This window comes from Ambystoma mexicanum, chromosome 1q, assembly GCF_040938575.1.
Source record: "Ambystoma mexicanum isolate Mex_15411 chromosome 1q, UKY_AmexF1_1, whole genome shotgun sequence".
Lineage (NCBI taxonomy): Eukaryota > Metazoa > Chordata > Amphibia > Caudata > Ambystomatidae > Ambystoma > Ambystoma mexicanum.
Genome location: NC_090922.1, coordinates 1,372,550,120 through 1,372,566,933, shown reverse-complemented (window position 1 = coordinate 1,372,566,933; position 16,814 = coordinate 1,372,550,120). Strand labels below are relative to the sequence as shown.

At 44.0% G+C, this 16,814-nt stretch overlaps 1 protein-coding gene across 2 annotated transcripts in view; it reads left to right on the top strand.

The window, feature by feature from the left end:
• SLC5A9 (solute carrier family 5 member 9) overlaps positions 1-16,814 on the top strand; it is a 702,002-nt gene that overhangs the window by 286,358 nt on the left and 398,830 nt on the right. For both annotated transcript variants that reach the window (XM_069642236.1, XM_069642237.1), the window contains exon 3: positions 475-546. In XM_069642236.1, coding sequence (XP_069498337.1) covers positions 475-546 — 72 coding nt within the window. The remainder of the gene's footprint in view (positions 1-474; positions 547-16,814) is intronic.

Below are 16,814 nucleotides of genomic sequence, written 5' to 3'. Positions count from 1 at the left end.
CACAAATCACATGCTCTCCTACTTCCCTTGTGTATGCCTCCAAAACCCCATTTTTGTTAGCAATTCTTCTAACCCCAACATTATTCATATGACTTATATTGTTTTCTTTTTCCTCACAGTCTTATTATACAATCTTGTCCTTTGCGCTGGTTGACAGATAGCAGTCTTATAGGTTTGGAACTATTTGACCTAAAACATTTGACCTAATCACATTTGATCTAAATTATTTGACCTTTTACTTGGTCTAAAATTAAGGGGGAGACTCCCCCTGCTCCCCTCAACTTCCCCTCAACCTAATACATACCCTAACACACCCCCATATATATATGTTTTATGTCAATTTTGCTAATACCATCTTTTAGGTTATGCTAAAAATACAGTGGTCTAGTATGATAAGATAGTGACAGAATTCAACAATGTCACTGCAACAGTGCAATAAGTAAATAATGATAGAGGGCACTTTTTGTCTTTCAGTCTTCTGTACGTGCAAGTCGAGGAACCGTTGGAGGGTATTTCCTTGCCGGAAGGTCAATGACATGGTTTCCTGTAAGTCTTAAGATATGCATGCGTATTATAAGTGTTCACATTTCAGTGTGGTGACCCACATCACCGCAGGGAATGAGTACCTTCTGTGCGTCTTCCTTGCATTCTGGCAATCAAATGTTGCAAGTGAAAACTACTGAGAAAAAAAAAGCTTTAGTTGCCATTAACTGGCTCTTATGTTTTTTTTCAAGTTAATGGTCCTCAGAAGTGGGAACCTCTCTAAAAGTTCTCCCTGTATTGCTGGTCTGTAGATCGCTGACAGTATTTCCCTTTCTGATGGTTTTAGCCTCCTATACAACAAAACAGAGATAGAAATGAAAAGGTTGCTTAATCATTTTCTGTTAAATAAACAATAGAGTTGTTGTATTGCAATGAGCGTTACATTTTGCGTTATGTGTTTCAGAACACGTATGTACAATCATATTGCAATGAGCGTTATATTTTGCTTTATGTGTTTCATAATAAGTGTGCACATGTAATAAAAGTTATTTTTTTCATTAAATGTTTTTTATTTATTTATTGTGATTTTACAAAACACTGTAGAAAAAAGGGTAATTTAATTCAGACTCATCTGATCCGATAAATACATCTTTTGTAGTGCATAAAAATGAATGGTGCTGACAGGACTATACTACAAAACCTTAAACCCAAACACATGTGTTTAATACTGAAATGTACAGAACTCAGGGTATGAGGAAGACAATGATGCTTGCCCAGTGGAGCCTTCTTTCAAATCGACACCCCTTTCTCTACTGCACAGTAACCCAATCTTGTCTATGAATGCAAAACTCTATGCAATGGTACTCATGTTACCATTGGTGAAATTGTGTTCTGCAGGTCATGGGAGCTAAAATAATACATCAACCCACCTGAGTTGTTTGTCCAGCAGTAAGTAGCTCATCACGGCATAAACAGCAATGAGGGACTTTCATCCCTGAAATGTAAATAAGAAAGTGTTTTGAGAAACCCGAAATTGCTAATAACTCCCCTGCCCCTCACCACACAATGTATATTTAAAGGTTCATGGAGGACATGTGACACATGAGGTATAGTATGTTGATTCATACAAAAGGTCTGCTTCACTTAAATTAACGTTTCAGGTAGCATCGGATTAGATCCCCCCGCTCTTTACCCCACCGGACCACAATCAGACCATACGGGGTCACTGTCTGCCTCTAATCTCAGGCAATGTTACATATCGCAGGCGATGCTGCATAACTCTAGGGCCATGTTGTTCAATATTTGAAGAGTCCAATGGCCCGTAAGTGGGTTGGGCACAATAAGTCTTTATTATGCAGTTTTATTGAGCAGAGAACATGGCTCAATCCTAAAAGAAAATGTGGGCACATCACCCTGGATTGAATATGCCCAAGACCTCAGAATGGCTGTACACGACCAGGTATTATTTCACATTGATGAGTGAGGGAAACGCCATACTAGCAGGTTTCCACTCAATGCATCTTAAGGTGGCACATCATGCGCCGGTGCGTCTCATCAACGGGCAATGCAAATGTTACCACATCTCGCCAGTGATCGAAATGGGAAAATAAAGTAGTGTAACTTTGTTGCAGGAGACATCCGTGGGTGTGGCTCTATTATGGAACACATTTCTTTCTGGTTTTATATTCTTTTGGTAGGCCTTGAACTTGAAAACAGCTAATTAAAGGGTATGTGTATAATTGCCTTAAAGCAGTTTATGGCTGGATTTTTGCTGTCACTAGAATACACCTTCTCCCAAACAGATATTCTGGCATGCAGGGAAAACAGAGGCACAGACAGTCATGTGCTTACATTGCAGTATTAAAAAGGAGAGGAAAAGGAGCACAGACCACCATGCTCCCCCTTTTCATTGGCTTTGTAGGGGGATGGGCAGGACAGGGAGAGAGAAGGGATGCCATTTCACATTTCTCTCCCTTCCGAAAAAAGAAGCCAAGCAGCATCATCCCTGATATATCGCTGCCATTCCCTGAACCTGGTAAATGGTATTATGAGGACATTTAATGGGCGCACCCGGCAAATGATATTAGTATCAGGGCAAGTGAAGGTAATGTCTTTAAAATGGTGTGATTACCGAGGCATGTGATGCCAATAGGTAAAATATGCTGGACCTGGGAATACGAGAGCAATATCTTCAAATGGTTTCATGTTCATGGTCAATATCTGTATTAAAGAGAAAAACTGAGCAAGGTCATGGGATACTTGGCTGATGAACGAAGGGTGAACACACACCTATGGGGGTTACACCTTGGTAAGTGTGTGCACGTTACTGTAAATGAATTCTGACAAAAATGTATCAGGACAATTCTGAGTAATGCAGTCAGATTTTTAATAAAACTTCAGTTTACGTGTTTGTAGATACACTTAACTAGAAGTTACACAAGATATGACAGTATTTACACATTTTTCAGGTATAGTAACCAGTTTGTAAGTGACAAATTTCAAATATATGTAGCGCCTTTCCAATGTTTACACATCCACTGAGGGGTCATTGGGAAGGAGACCAGTGGATTTAGTGAGGTGATAGCATGTAATAATCAGCACATATACATCAAAACAATGTAGGGTTGAACAAGGACAACACAGAAAATATAACAGTCAACACAACAGTGTTTCGGCTAGAAGGTGAGCTGGGATGAGCTCTGATGGTGTGGCCTTCATCAGGACGAGATATTCCAAAGCGGGAAGTATCTTGTGAGGTCTGTTGAGATAAACAGACGAGATGTTATAGGAGTGGGCACATTCGTTGGTATCTAGCACAGGTAGAGGTTTAAATACATGAAGGACCAGTGCTTACCGGAACTTGGGAGTGCAGTGGCTCAGGGAGTAGCAGTGTCAGGAGTACACTGGAGGATTTTTGAGGTCCTAGAAGTGGCCGTTCCTGTGGAAGTAGGAAGGACATGGAGGCTGTGTTAAGCCATAAAGAGTGGGGGAGCAACTAAGGGTTAAAAAAGGGGTAAGAGCAAAGCTTACCTTAAGGAGGCCTGTTACTGCGCAAATAATGGGTGGAACAGGCTGGCGTGATGAATACGCAAAGTCAACCGCAAGCGTGAGGGGCTGCAGAAAAAAGGACACACGGGGCTCAGATTGCGGGCCTCGGAGTATAATAAGTGTCATGGCGCACGTGAGGGCTGGTGAGGCGTGCAGGTCACAGATGGCCACGGATGAGGTGTGGTGGATAAAATCACGAGTGGGTAAAATAACATGTGTGTCCCACGAGGAAGTAGGTCTGAGCATGACTTAAAAATGGTGCGAATCGTTGTGTTTGTGGTGTCAAAAACGTCTGTGATGCTAAAAAGTGAGTAATTACAACCTTAAAAACCCAGGCGGTGGATTAGCCAGTGCCGGATGTCATGCTGGGGTGAAGAAGGTGGAGGTCTAAAATGGAGGCTAGGCTCCCGTTCTTAAGTGAGACATGCAGCTGAGAAATAGGTGCAAGGGATCACACAGCTGCAGTGGTTGCATGCGCGTGTACTCACCTAGGGTTAAAGGAAGGATGAGCGTTGCAGAGCAAGCTGTCAGCGGTCGCGGTCCCTGGCTGTGCACGGAGTGAGCTGGGGAGCTGACTGTGATTAAATGGGGTGAGCGGCCATGATGAGGTGCACAAGGCCGGGGTACCCGTGAGGGTGCCTGACCGGAAATGGCGCTTGGTTCCAAAGTCAAAGTAAAAAACACACTCAGCCATGGGGGAGCATAGTGGTGTGTACGCATACGCATGAAAAGATGTGTGACTCAGGTAGGTTGTCCATGTACAGGCAGGCGGGCGAAGGACGCCTCACTGCCAGGCTAGGATGCTGATTGGTCGGCGTCAAGCGTGTGGTGGTAATGGTGCCCAGAGCTGCTACAGAGGGGTAAAGAAATGGAATGGATGGTGTGTGCATAACAACATGTTTTGGTGACACATATCATGTACATATTTACAGGAAATGCCCCATTTTTGATGGTGGTTATTTTTAGCAGTGACACAGGAAAAGGCACATATTAACCAGATAGGGTGGCGTTTACAAAGTCCAGCAGTGCCCCATGAGGTCAATTTGGAGTGCATGCATTGTCTCAATTACAGGAAGTGTTTCCACTCTACGCAGATGTTTAAACCTGACAGAATTTAATTTGTGCACCCATTTCTGTTCTAAACGGGTTAAGATTCTGTCGACGTCTCCCCCTCTGATGGTGGCAGTAACTTTCTGTATCACCACCCATTTGAGGTCCATATTGGTGTGATTTTTCTTGACAAAATGATCTACAAGGGGTTTATCGGGTACTTTGTTTTTTATGCACGTGCGGTGCTCGCAGATCCTGGTCTTGACTGGTCTCATGGTTTTTCCCACGTAAATGAGTCCACAAGGGCAAGTTATAACATATATGACCTGTTTCGTATTGCAATTGGTGTGGTCCTGCAGAGTCCAATTAATGTCATTATGTTGGAATATTTTGGTAGTCTCAGTGAATTGGCAGACAGTACATTTGCCACACCGGTAGTGGCCTTTTACGGGTGGAAGATTCCATAGAGTGCTGGTAGACTTGGTGGGTTCGATGAAGGTGTGTACCAAGGACTCTCTGATGTTCCTGTTTTTCTTGATGGCAAACAGTGGGAATTTTTGTAGTGATCCCACATTTCTGATGATGGGCCAGTGTAGTTTGATGGTATTTTAATGAGGTCACTGATTGGGCTAAACGTGGTGACACATACCAGTGTGTCAAGTTCCTTTTTGGTTGTTTTGGTGAGACATATAGTGTGGTGGGTGTTGGCGGCCCGCTTCTTGGCATTTTTGATGGCTTTTCTAGGGTACCCCCTGTCGACGAGCCTGGTTTGGAGGTCATTGGCATGTTTGTCAAAAGAGGTGCATTCGGTGCGGTTTCTTCTGATGCGAAGGAATTGTCCGTATGGTAAATTGTACTTCACGCTTTCCGGGTGGTAGCTGTTGAAATGAAGCAAGACTTTCCTATCAGTGGCTTTGCAAAACAGTTCTGTGTTGAGATGGTCGCCAGATCTATAGATGTGTAGATCTAGAAAATCGATCCCATGGAAATCCCAGTGTATGGTGAATCTGATGTGCTGGTTGCGCTGGTTGAGCCATCCATGGAAAGCCATCAGATCTTCAGAGTTACCTTTCCAGATGAGGAGAACGTTGTCAATATATCTCTTCCATAAGATGATGTTCTGTTGGTAGGGATTGTGCGCTGACAAGATGTGTTCTGCTTCATAATGGGCCATGTATAGGTTTGCTATGTCAGGAGCGAACGAGGCGCCCATGCTGACCCCTTTAATCTGTATATACAATTGGTCTCGGAACAGGAAACAGGAAAAAGTTTTTGGTCATGGCCAATCTGACACATTCCAAGATGAACTCAGTAGGGATTGCCGTGATGTTGTTTCTGGTGTCGAGGAAACGTTTCAGTACTTCCAAGCTTTCTAGCTGGGGTATCGATGTATATAAAGCTTCCACATCCAAGGTGGCCAGGATGTATTCAGGTTTCATGTCAATCTCATTCAACATAAGAATGGTATCTGTGCTGTCCTTGAGATAGGAGTCCATTCTATTGATGAAGGGTTTGAGAAAAAAGTCGGTATAGACCGAAAGGGGGTTGAGTATAGAATCAAGCGGAGACAAAAGGTGTACCGGGTGGATTGGTGAGGTTTTTGTGAATCCTTGGATAGTATATAAAATGCTGGGATGCGCGGGTGGTTTTTGTTCAAAAATCGATGTTCCTCGTTGCATATCCAGGATTCTTGTAAAGCGTGGTTGGTCAGGCTCAAAATTTCTTCCTGCAGTTCTATGGTGGGATCTCTGTGTAGAGGTGAGTATGCATTGACGTCGCTCAATAGACGTAAGCATTCTGTGTCATAGTCTGTGGTGTTGGAGATGACAATACCCCCGCCAGGTTTGATTGTGATGGCGTGATTGGCTTTAAATGAGGAGAGGGCCTTTCTTTCTTCTGTGGAGAGGTTATCCGGATAGAAATCCTTTTAGAGAGTCTTTTCCGGATCACGTTGGTTACCATTTTCTCGTAGGTATCAAATTCACAGGGGATAGTGTGCGGTGGTGGCATGAATGTGGATTTAATTTGTAATCCTGTGGTGTTTTCTTTATCCTTTTATGGGGGGTTGGATCCGGATGGTGAATGTTAAGGGTAAATATACCTCAAAGAAATATTTGAGACGAATGTTGCGGAAAAAGTGTTTGAGTTCGACGTCTGTGTCGAATGCTTGGACCTTGGCCACCGGAACAAATTAAAGTCCCTTTTCCAGGAGGTTTATTTCTGCGGTCGTCATTGTGTGGTTGGATAAGCTGAAGATTGGAATCCTCTCTGCTGTTGTCCTTGGTTGTTGTACCACTGTCGGGTGTGCATTTGTTGTCCCTGTTGGGCCAGTCTCCTCTTCGGGCGTCCTCGTTGCATGCCTCTGGGAAAAAAAGGTTGCTGTGGGTGCTGTTGATTACCTTGGCATCCACTGGCACTTGCGCTGCTGTTGGACTGCCTAGCCTGGCAGTGAGGCGACCTTCGCCCGCCTGCGTGTACATGGACAACCTTTCTGAGCCACGCATCTTTTCATGCATATGCGTACACACTACTATGCTCCCCCACGGCTGAGTGTGTTTTTTACGTTGACTTTGGAACCAAGCGCCATTTTCGGTCAGGCACCCTCATGGCCGTTCATCCCATTTAATCACAGTCAGCTCCCCAGCTCACTCCGTGTGCAGCCAGGGACCGCGACCGCTGACAGCTTGCTCTGCAGCGCTCCTCCTTCCTTTAACCCTAGGTGAGTACACGCGCATGCAACCACTGCAGCTTTGTGATCCCTTGCACCTATTTCTCGGCTGCATGTCTCACTTAAGAACGGGAGCCTAGCGTCATTTTAGGCCTCCACCTTCTTCACCCCAGCATGATATCCTTCACTGGCAATCCCGCTAATCCACCGCCTGGGTTTTTAAGGTTATAATTACTCCCTTTTTAGCATCACGGACGTTTTTGACACCGCAAACATAACGATTCGCACTTCTGTCCATTTTTAAGTCATGCTCAGACCTACTTCCTCGTGGGACACACATGTTATGTTACCCACTCATGATTTTTTCCGCCACACCTCATCCATGGCCATCTGTGACCTGCACACCTCACCAGCCCTCACATGCACCATGACACTTACTATACTCTGAGGCCTGCAATCTGAGCCCCGTGTGTCCTTTTTTCTGCAGCCCCTCACGCTTGCGGTTGACTTTGCGTATTCATCACGCCAGCCTGTTCCACCAATAATTTGCGCGGTAACAGGCCTCCTTAAGGTAAGATTTGCTCTTACCCCTTTTTTAACCCTTAGTTGCTCTCCCACTCTTTATGGCTTAACACAGCCTCCATGTCCTTCCTACTTCCACAGGAACGGCCACTTCTAGGACCTCGAAAATCCTCCAGTGTAGTCCTGACACTGCTACTCCCTGAGCCAGTGCGCTCCCAAGTTCCAGTAAGCACCGGTCCTTCATGTATTTAAACCTCTACCTGTGCTAGATACCCACGAATGTGCCCACTCCTATAACATCTTGTCTGTTTATCTCAACAGACCTCACAAGATACTTCCCGCGTTGGAATGTCTCGTCCTGATGAAGGCCACACCATCAGAGCTCATCCCAGCTCACCTTCTGGCTGAAAAACTGTTGTGTTGACTGTTATATTTTCTGTGTTGTCCTTGTTGAACCCTACATTGTTTTGATGTATATGTGCTGATTATTACATGCTATCACCTCACTAAATCCACTGGTCTCCTTCCCAAGGACCACTCAGCGGATGTATAAGCATTGGAAAGACGCTACAAATATTTGAAATTTGTCACTTACAAACTGGTTACTATGCCTGAAAAATGTGTAAATACTGTCGTATCTTGTGTACCTCCTAGTTAAGTGTATCTACAAACACGTAAACTGCAGTTTTATTAAAAATCTGACTGCAGTACTCAGAATTGTCCTCATAATTTTTTGTCAGAATTCATTTACAGTAACGTGTACACACTTACCAAGGTGTAACCGCCATAGGTTTGTGTTCACCCTTCGTTCATCAGCCAGGTATCCCATGACCTTGCTCATTTTTGCTCTTTCATACGTGACTACCCACCTGGGTAGAGCAAGGCATCAACCAGGTGCCCTTTTTGATAAACATGGTCAATATCTGGAAAATTATAATATCTGGTTTATGATGGAAGTACTTAGACTAGAAATAGCAATATCTAACATGGTTTAATTAGCTGGACATATGATACAAACGATGCAAAAGCCTAGCATGAGGTGTGCATACATGTGAATAGCATGTGAAAACCTGGCAACTGGTATGATGTAGCTTGGCATGCACATATAATAGCACATACAATGGGCCTCATTACGAGTTTGCCGGTACAGTAACAATGGTACCGTTAAGCTTGCCGGTACCGTTGTTACCGTACCAGCAAACTAACAGTTCTACTCGCAGGTGCCTTTGCGGCCGACAGGTCTGACCTGGCGGCCATACCTGCACCCGCGAGCAGAGCATGTCACATGCACCGGCACCATTAACAAATGGCGCCGGTGCATCCGGCTTCTCCATTCCCATTGAGCCCTATGGGGCTGAAATGGGAATGGGGAAGAATATTTTCCAGCGGTTAGCAATGGTCAATTCCCGGGTCCGCCAGGGTTGTGATACCCGGGGAATTGCCCATTCCTGGGTTCCAGAAAAATGTTCAAGTTTGGCGGCAGCCTGTCAGCTTTACTGGCAAGGCTACCGCCAAACCTGTAATGCGGCCCAATGTGTGAGTACCCAAGCACATGATGCAACTTTCTGCCAAATGTTGTGGGTAAGTGGGCATTTAATGCTAACATGTGGCAATGCCTTGGATATGTTGTGAGTATATTGGCAGATTTACTAAATACTTGGCAAATGGTGGGAGCTGCTGTTGGCCCGATCGAACTTTGTGTGCATACCAAGTGCAATGTTATGCCAAAACCCTGTAATAAAATGAGTTCCTTTCCCAATAATGGCAATGACCTGTAATATGAAGAGAGTGTTCCACCATATTGTAGCAATACGTGGCAAATGCTGGTAGTCCCATTGCCTTAAGAATGCAATGGATGTCAACTGATGACGTATACAACACAAATAACACTATCACTCTAAAAATGTTATTGGCATGCAAAACTTTGCTTTTACATTTACCGTTTGCAAACTGTCTGTTTATCACAACATGAATTGGAGTGTTGTTTCCCATTAATTTAACATTGTTGATTGGCAAAACCAATTTTGTGAGTAGAAATTTCATTTGCTCTTATTTCAAATTAATAATTTTTTAAACATTTATTAGAACACAGTTTTTGCAAAGTTTTTTTTTTTTGCCCACGGAGGGGATAAAATGATTTTGTACATGAAAAAGCTCTATTTCATTATTGGACCAAAAATTGTGACAGACCTTAAAGGTCCCGAGTTTTGCTGGAAAGTATTGTAGGGATTCACTCTGGACAATATGCCTGTCAATAATAGTACCCACGTCAGCTATGATGCCAGCTGAGCGAAAGCAAATGTATTGGGTTATGTACCCATATGACAAGTACCGCACATCATACCGGTAGACCTGGAACCGCCTGGGCAACACAAAGCAGGATGATATGGTAAAAAATGTTTTTTTTTAGACTGCGGCTAAATGTCTGAATTGGATCCTGTAGTATGTTGTACAGAGAAGCAGTGAAATTGCTCACAAAAACAGGGTGGGCACAATACGTTATACTGGGTGGAGAGTGAGTGACCTATTGGGGTCATTAAATGTTCCCAGTCCAAGAAAATTGCTAGTAAAATTGCTGGTAATTCTGTGACCAGCAATTTTCCCAGACCGGCAAAACATTTGTGACCAGCAATCTTTTCCATGGAGTCCTATGGGAATGGGAATTTACCACCTTTTCTACCACCTGTAATATCCTGGAAATTCCAGGATATCAGGCGGCAGAAATGATAGGTCAGTTTGCCGGTACAGCAAACTTGAAATAAGGGGCCAAAATGTCAAATCAATAGGTAGCTGGTTCCTAGATTTTACAAAGTTCCCTTTGACACAGACATTTTAATAAGGCATATGATAGCATTTTTTACGAGCTCTCACAATAACTCCTACACACAAGTCCTTTCAGCTATCATGACACCGGGTGAGCCTTAATGTGTGTATTGGATGTATGGCAAACAAAAACAAATTTTGCCATGTTTCTGAAATACGAATCCCATAGTACATAAATCAAATGGCTTGAAAAGCTTGCCAAATTCATGAATGTAAACATGTCAAACAACTTGAGTAACAGAACCTTTTCACAGTTTTGCTATGCTATAGAAAACTAAATGAGGTCATTCATAACAACAGCTGAGCAGCATGGACAACAAAGCCTGGTCTCTGATAATATTCGCAGTTTGCAATCCTCGCATTTGTCTTCATTGTATATTAAATGAGGTCCATTCACATGAGCAAATCAGGTTGCAAAAGAAAAAGTTTGACACACTGGGAAAAGTTAGCCCGTTATTTGTGGGGAAGTTGCCTTTCGCAATCCAGTTATACGCAGATGACACTGCTCTTATAGACCAGACACCAATGGGGCGGCAGCGTAGCCTTGAGTATGCCGCCAATTTCTTCAAGACCAATAATTTAAAACTGAATATGAAAAAAAATTAAATTGTAGTTTTTGGAAAAGGCAGGACTAAAGTTAACTACGCTTGGTCTCTAAACAGAGAAAGCATTCAGGTGGTTGACTGTTATTTGTGTTTAGTTTACGAAAACAGCGGGAAGTGGGAGAAATATCTGGAGACAGTTAATGCTAAAGCAAGGATGAGGCTGGGGGGCTTAATAAGATTCTATCATAAGTTTGGCGCGCATATGCTGGATACATGTCTAGAGGTGTAAAAGAGCAAGGTGTGGAGTGTGATGTTGTATGGTAGCAAATGAGGTGGACATTCTAAGTGTGATACGCTGGAGGTGATTAAAAACAGAACCCTGAAAAGGCTGATGGCCTTCCACAGGGAGCAACCAATTGCGGTCTTGGTTTAGAACTGTGGATGCCTACAATTAAAACGCAGGCTACAATTAGGTTTGGCTCCTTTTCTCTGAAAATATACCAGGCTGGACCCAAGAATCCAGAAAAACTGGTCAAATCCAAGCCATGCACAAAGTTTAGTTGGTTTGACAAAGGTTTCAATCTATTAAGGTTCCTTCTCTGCCTCGTATGACTGCTCCTCGCTGCCAGGGCCTTGGCGGCTCTCTTCTTGCCTGCAACTGGATCCGGAGAGCTCACACTTTGTCAGGGTAAGCCCTGTTATCTGCTGTGTGCCTCGTGCCACAGTGCGAATTTGGCCCTTTTAAAAAAAAGAAAGAAGAAATCTGTGAATCGTTTGCTGATAGGCGGCAGATTGCCAGAAGAAGCAATCTTATATTCATTTTTGTACCCAGTTTATGGGTTTTGCCATTTTCAGCTATTTCACCACACTGATTGCTGGCCCTTCCAAAATGACTGCATCTTTCTTTCTCTCCTACTGAGGCTCCTTGCCTGGCTTGACTCCCACCCCTGTTAGTTGCCTGGGCCTTGATAGCCCATTCAAAGCAACCGGGAGGCGGGAGCCAGCACCGGTACGCTTATCCACCCCCTGGTCGCCTGTGATGCTGTGTGTAACCCCACCCCCCCTGGTCACCTGCGATGCTGTGTGTATCCCCACCCCCGATCACCTGTAATGCTGTGTGTACCCCCATCCCCTCTGATTGCCTGTGATTGTGTGTGTAGCCCCACCCATCCCCCATGTCCCCTGTGATGCTGTGTGTACCCCCACACCCCCCCTGGTCCCCTGTGATTCTGTGAGTACCCTACCCCCGGTCACCTGTGATGCTTTGTGTACCCCCACCCCTCCCTGGTTGCCTGTGATGCTGTGTTGTAAGTGATTTCAATCCAGCACTCCAACTAAGTCAATGCCTAGTATGGGATGCCCAATGGAAACCCTTATTTATATATATTTATGTCAAAAGTTCTTTTAATTCTGGATGATGTACCCTTATATAACACCTCTCTCTTTGAATTCCCCCGGTCTCACTGAACCAAGAAATAGGTTTGTTTTGCAAAAAGAAAGATTTATTTGAAGAATTTGAAGAATTGAACAATATATATATCACACTTTTACAAATATGGATAATATCTGAATATCACACTTATGAATATGAACAATGATCAGCAATAGGTAATATGACAATATCAACAATCTCTTTAATCAATTAGGAGTAGGAATAGGAAGAATAATGTAGCAGGGAATGACTTTGTGTGGATCAAGGAAATGCAATGATAGGAAAGAATGCAACACAGAAAGAAACTTGATATGAATTCAGCCAAAGACAATATAATCACTCTTTCCCCCTGTTTTTACTCACTCCCCCCAATATGCAATATGAAGAGATGAATGAGGGCACACAGGTATCAGGAATAACAATCAACAATTGCAGTTTCAATCCCGATTCCCCCCAGCAAGCTTAGAGAGAACAGTAATGATTTTAAAACAGGTCAATTGCTTTTAGATGTGGTTTGAATGGAATGGGAAAAATGCTAAAATGATTTTAATTTGCTAAATTGAATTCAGAACTAGTGAGAGTGGCTTTGGATTGGTTCAGGTAGACACTAACGATGATTGTAGAATGATTAACAGATGGAAAATGAAATTCAGAAGTGGAAAACAAGAAATAGCTATTTTTGCAGGGAGTGAAATTGAGCCAAATGTAAATTTGCGGCAACTTTTCCGCATGCGAGAAATGCGATTACAGAAAAATTATAATTGTGGTGTGTTTGAAAGCTGAGGATGTTAGCTTCAAAATGACATTTAAATTTAATTTTGTTCCTAGCACATACGGTTCAAAAGTTACAGAGGTTTTAGTAGAGGTCATTTTTTCTCAAAAGGAGTCAAGATTTCTAATGAAATTGCACTTTGAATTACAAACAGGTTGGCTTACACTAACAATTATCACAGGATTAGATGGATGAGAAAGGATTCAGAATGGACAAAAGAGATTCTACAATGCAGTCTGGATATGTTGGAATTGTTTGGATGGATTACTTTAAACTAAGAGATGACTATGGACAGTTCTACGCTAAATACTCACAACTCTGGTTTAAAATGGACCCGTCAAAGATCTGGTCATGGGTTTGGCCGGGACTTTGCTCGCCACCAGACAGGTCTCAGGCGCTTGGTTCTGCTCTCAGCACTCTGGTCTCTGCGCAGCCTCTTGGAGTGGATCTGATGGGTTCTGGGTTACAGCTCTGCTGGACTGATCTGGATCTTGGGTTCTAGCAAAGGTTGTTAGCCAGAAGCAGCAAGCAAACAGCTCAGCCACGCTGTTGAATGGGTTAGGCCCTGTGGAAGTTTAGGGGTTAAATCAAGTTGCTAGATTTTAAAGGTCTGCTGAAAAGGGTTCAGCTTTTTGGATTGGCCTTTCTGCTTCAGAGTTCTGGAGTCTGGATCTAGGTTCTAGAGTCTGGATCTAGGTTCTGGAGTCTGGATCTTCCTCTAGGGTGCTTCGCCAGTGGATCAGTTGATGAGTGAAAGTGTGTGTCTCTGGGTCCTCAACAGTCCCTATTTATCCATTTTCCAAAGTGGGTGGGGAAGCTGATTGTCTATGCCCAACCCTCCAAGGATCTGATAGGTCAGAGAATTCCCCCTCTCCTGATTTGAGAAAGTAACAGTGTGTCATGATGTGTCATGATGTGTCAGAGTGATGCTGCCATTTACAATCTAGGGAAGAACCTCCCCTTTGCTTTTACCCAGAAAATCTATTTTTCCCAAAAAACAAATTTTTAATATGCACAACGTGTTAAAAATACATTATACACATCACAGATTGCCTAAGGTACGTTTCTGTCAAAATCTTATCTTCCTACGAGTTGTAGTTCATAAATGACAATTTTTCGCGCTTTTGGTTGGTTACACATTTTCGGATCTGTACAATTCTTTATACATACATGCACGTACCCTCTGGGCATATTCCTGTAATTTTTCATGTTCCTAGCAAAATCACCATAGCTACAATATAAAAAATGTCATGGTTCTGTCTCTGAATGTCGCACAGATTCCAGATTAGTTTTAAACTGTGAGTGAATTTTTCATTTTAATAATCTCTAAGTTTCATATTTTTGTCGCATCGGCACAATATTTTTATAAGTCTTTTCCCAAAACATACAGTTACTTTAGTTTCTAATCCACATTTCCAGTCTGGCCCGCTTCCAAGCTTGGCTGAGTCAGAGAGTCACATGGTCTTCTTCCTGCCAGGGCAGCTGATGTCAGTCACACCCGAATTAGCATTTTTATTCAGCTCCAGGGAGTCCTTTGTCTACACTTAGAGCAACATGCCAGAGTGCCCATCCCAGTTCCTTTCACACCAGCCTTCCAGTTTCTGAGCAGAGAGCAGGGGGAGATTCCTTTGTTTGGGAGAAGGTGTGGAATGTTTTTGAAGCTCAGTGTGGGAAACCTTAACTTTTAAACACAATGGGCCTCATTACACGGTAGGCGGAGGACCAAGGTGCTATTAGCACCTTGGTCCATGCCGGTAAAATACCGCCATCGCCTTGGAGGAAAGGGGAATTACTGCCCTATTCCAAGGTTGGCGGGGCGGTAATTCCCCCTTCCCCCATTGCCCTTCCCCATTCCCATTTTTGCCCCATAGCGCTCTATGGGAATGGGGAAGGTGCTAATTACGGTGCCACAAATGGTGGTACCGTAATTAGCACCCTGGTCCCTTTGCCGGTTGGTTTTTAACGCCTGCTAAAGGGACCTCGTAGTGAGGCGGTAAGGGTTTACCAGTACCAGTGCCCTTACCGGTACCAGTAAACCCTTACCGCTGTCCGTGTAATGAGGCCCAATGTCTGAAATTGTCTTGTCCTAAAATATAACTTACATTTTTAACAAATACATCAAACAATTTCTTAATTTAAGCCCTTTTAAAATATAGTTTTGAATTTTCTCCACCTCTAAGGCCTATGATAGCACGTCTTTCTTTGGCATACTTTGAGTTCAATGTCCAACTTTACACATGACAGGTTTTAAAAATCGCCAGCTTCTGACAGAGGTGAGTAACGGTATTGCACCAATTTTTGACATAGTTCTTTCCAGCAAGCAATCTTCAATGTGGATTTTCTTCTGATAAGTGTACTTCTGTGGACATTGTATTTATGTGGATTCTTGAAGAGGAATGATGTTTAACACCCAACAAGGAGGTTGGGTCTTTTGGGTGGTTTGTTAGCCATGATTTTTGCAAATTTGATAACCTAGAAAAACGAATTTTCACACAGCTCTGTGTTTCTTTTGCAATCAGTCTTACTTTGTGGGCAGCAAAGTGATGGGTTTTGGCAGTGGTCTCCTGTGTTACCACTGAGATAGGTAAAAGTGGATGGCGGCCTATTTTTCAGATTTTTACTGCACATTTCTGGGTAATTTTAGTGAGCAGAATGCTTTCCAGTGGCCATTCTGATGTTCCTGTTGCAAGCAATACTCAGTAATGTTGCAGGGCCTGGACTAGTGGGTTGAAACATCCCACAAGCGTGTACCCCCACGTCCCCTGGTCAACTGTGTTGCTGTGTGTACACCTACTCCACCTGGCCATCTATGATGCTGTGTGTACCCCCACACGCCCTGGTCACCTGTGATGCTGTGTGTACCCCCCAAACCCGCGAACACCTATGATTCTGTGTGTACCCCACCCCTCCCCCATGTCCCCTGTGATGCTGTGTGTACCCCCACACCCCTTTGGTCCCCTGTGATGCTGTGTGTACCCCACCCCTCCCTGGTCACTTGTGATGCTGTGTGTAACCCCACCCCCGGTCACCTGTTATGCTGTGTGTACCCCCACCCCTGATTACCTGTAATGTTCTGTGTACACCCACCCCCCCGATTGCCTGTGATTCTCTGTGTACCCCCACCGCTCCCCCATGTCCCCTGTGATGCTGTGTGTACCCTACCCCCGGTCACCTGTGATGCTGTGTGTACCCCCACCCCTCCCTGGTTACTTGTGATGCTGTATGTACCCCTACACCCCCTGGTTGCCTGTGTTGCTGTGTGTACACCTACCCCCCCTGGTCACCTGTGATGCTGTGTGTACCCCCACACCCCCTGGTCACCTGTGAAGCTGTGTGTACCTCCAGCCCCCCTTGTCACCTGTGATGCTTTGTGTACCCCCACACCCATGGTCACCTGTGATGCTGTGTGTACCCTACCCCCCTCTTGCTACCTGTGATGCTGTGTGTACCCCCACCCCACCGGTCGACTGT